The following is a 2,942-nucleotide window of genomic DNA, read 5'->3' on the forward strand; positions in this document are numbered from 1 at the left end:
TGCAGAGTGGTTAGTGGAGCATTTCACATTTGAAGATGTGGTGCATGCAGAACCATTGGTGCCTGCATCAACGCAAACTATGGCGAATGTGCTGTTCAATGTAAGTGCACCGGTTGGGAGTGTTAAGCGAGGCTAAATCAATTTTATTCTCCATTCGCTATTTGTAGCTGCAAACACCCAAGCTGGGTGGCGCTATTGTCTTTCCGCAATTGGAAATGGGTATATCGCTGCCAGCGAATGCGCTGCTGTATTGGACGCAACTGGACGAGTACTATGAATACGATTATCGAAGCAAACAACATGTCTGTCCGGTGATAGCTGGCACACAACTCAGTAAGTGCTTTTAGAACTTTCCTATAATTTTGATATTCATTGGTTTGTGTATGTATTTATGCACGCGTATGTATGTATATGTTAATGCGTTCTTTTTTTGTATTTTGTTGCAGCGGTCTATACAAGTATTACAGCACGAAGCTAATGGAAAGGAGATCAGTTGATATAAGTAAATCTATTTAATTAAGGAATTTCTATAAATAAAATAATCCATTAAAATTCAATTTTTGAAAAACGGCGCTCACTTTACTACACTTCCTGTAAAAGCATGCGGAGAATTAAGTAGCAATAGATATGTATGCATGTACATTAGGGTGGTCCAAAAATGCATGTGAGGGGGAGGGGGGAAAATAAGGTCGGAATTTTTATGCTCTCATGCCCTAGGATTTTTATACCCGAGCGCACTTGTGCACAAGGGTATTATAACTTTGTTCACATAACGGTTGCTTGTAACAGGCAAAACGAATCGAGATAGATATAGACAAATGTATACATAAATGATCAGAATGAAAAGAGAAATCGATTAAGCGGTGACTGTCTGTCCGTCCGTCCGTCCGTCCGTCTGTCCGTCCGTCTGTACACACGATAACTCGAGTAAACATTAAGATATCTTAACGAAACTTGGTACGTATACTTATTTCGGCCGTAGGACGGATGGTATTGAAAATGGGCAAAATCGGACAATAACCACGCCTACCTCCCATATAACGGTAATTTTCAGAAATACGAAAACTGCGATATTTTAGTAACTACTGAAGATTATTCACTCAAAATTGGTATTTACAATAACTTTTAGACGAAAAATAAGAATATTATAAATTTTTGGAAAATGGGCGTAGCCACGCCGACTTATGGATACATGTGTATATCTTGGTAACCGCTGCACCAATTTCTTCCAAACTTGGCATAGTTGTTAGTCTTGCTACAGCATACCAAATTTTTAAAATCGGACAATAAGCACGCCTACCACCCATATAACGGTAATTTGGAGAAATACGAAATCTTCGATAAATCAATAAATATTAAAGCTAATTTATTCAAAATTAATGCTTGCAACAATTCTCTACCAAGAAATACGTTTATGATAAAATTTTGGAAAATGGGCGTGACACCGCCCACTTATGATCACATATATGTATATCGGTAGCCGTTTTACCAATTTGTACCAAACTCGGTATGATTATTGTGCTTGCCGCATAGAAGCAAACCGTTGAAAATTATTGGAATCAGATTAAAATTACGACCACTTATCATATAACGGCAAATTTCAGAAATGCTTGAAACTTCAATATTTCGAAATTTAAGGACTCTAATTTACTTAGAATTGATACACACCGGCTTACCATGTAGCGGTAGCTTTCGGAAAGGTGAAAATCATATATTTAATACTTGCGCCGGGTATTTAATGTTCGGCTCCGCCCGAACTTAGACTTTCTTACTTGTTCTATATCAATTAATGCTTAGAGGTCGCTCAAAGCGCTCAAAATTTTCCATGTATTTTATATGGTACAAAAACAACTTTTCGTAGTAGTTTCGTAACTCTGTGGTACGAAAACTCTATTTCTCTTCAGGAGACTCCCAGTAATAATATCCAACTGTGTAACCATTTTTTCATAGTATCTATAATTTTTAGATCCGCCAAAAAACACCAAAAACCACGAAAAATGCAATGGGGGGACCAATAAAAACTCGTTAGTAATTAAAAAAAGAAAGCACGCCGGAGCCACACTGGAGAAGTGAAACTTACGTTACATACATATCTATTTTGTCACATAACCTATACATACATACATACATACATCTGCTTTTGCTTAAGGTTATATTTTTGTCTTTTTTTTCTATCTAGATCCCTACCTCTACCCCTGTGCGTTCTAATTACATTTATGTTATTCTGTTTTCCTTTATCTTCATTTTTGTCTTTATACTCTATCGATAACAAAAACGATAGTAACATCCAATGAAATATCGATAACAAAACCGATAAAAATATCGATAACAAAATCAATGAAAAAATCGATAAAAATTTCGATGATAATATTGGTAGCTAAATCTATTAAAAACTCGATATAAATATCTATAACAAAATCGATAAAAATATCGTTAACAAAACCGATAAAAATGTCCATAACAAAATCGATATCAAAATCGATAAAAATCGATAACAAAATCGATAAATATAGATTAATATAGATAATAAAATCCATAACAAAATCGATAAAAAATGTCTAACAAAATAGTTAAAATTATCGAGTACAAATTCGATAACAAATCGATAAAGATATCGATAACAAAATCGATAAAAATATCGATAACAAATCCGATAAAAATATCGATTATTTTATCGATAAGTCCCGATATTACCCTTCGCCTTTGCCCTTATACAGTGAAAGCTCCCATAAGCGGACACCGATGGTCACCTACTTTTTGTCCGCCTATGAGAAATGTCCGCTTACGGGAATTTCTTAAAAAAAAAATTAAAATTCAAATATAACAAGTAAGAAAGTCTAAGTCCGGGTGGAACCGAAGATTAAATACCCGGCGCAAGTATTAAATATATGTTTTTTCACCTTTCCGAAAGCTACCGCTAGATGGTAAGCCGGGGTGTATCA

At 35.2% G+C, this 2,942-nt stretch overlaps 1 protein-coding gene across 1 annotated transcript; it reads left to right on the forward strand.

The window, feature by feature from the left end:
* The first annotated feature begins 22 nt into the window (after positions 1 to 22).
* Positions 23 to 484, forward strand: LOC108354624 (prolyl 4-hydroxylase subunit alpha-2-like). The gene is made up of 3 exons (XM_017605799.1): positions 23 to 100; positions 168 to 333; positions 447 to 484. Exons 1-3 carry the CDS (start codon positions 80 to 82, stop codon positions 476 to 478), a joined length of 219 nt encoding a protein of 72 aa, XP_017461288.1. The 5' UTR covers positions 23 to 79; the 3' UTR covers positions 479 to 484.
* The last annotated feature ends 2,458 nt before the right edge of the window (positions 485 to 2,942 follow it).

Source organism: Rhagoletis zephyria, unplaced genomic scaffold, assembly GCF_001687245.7.
Source record: "Rhagoletis zephyria isolate East Lansing unplaced genomic scaffold, Rhagoletis_zephyria_1.1 Rzeph_scaffold_37637, whole genome shotgun sequence".
NCBI lineage: Eukaryota > Metazoa > Arthropoda > Insecta > Diptera > Tephritidae > Rhagoletis > Rhagoletis zephyria.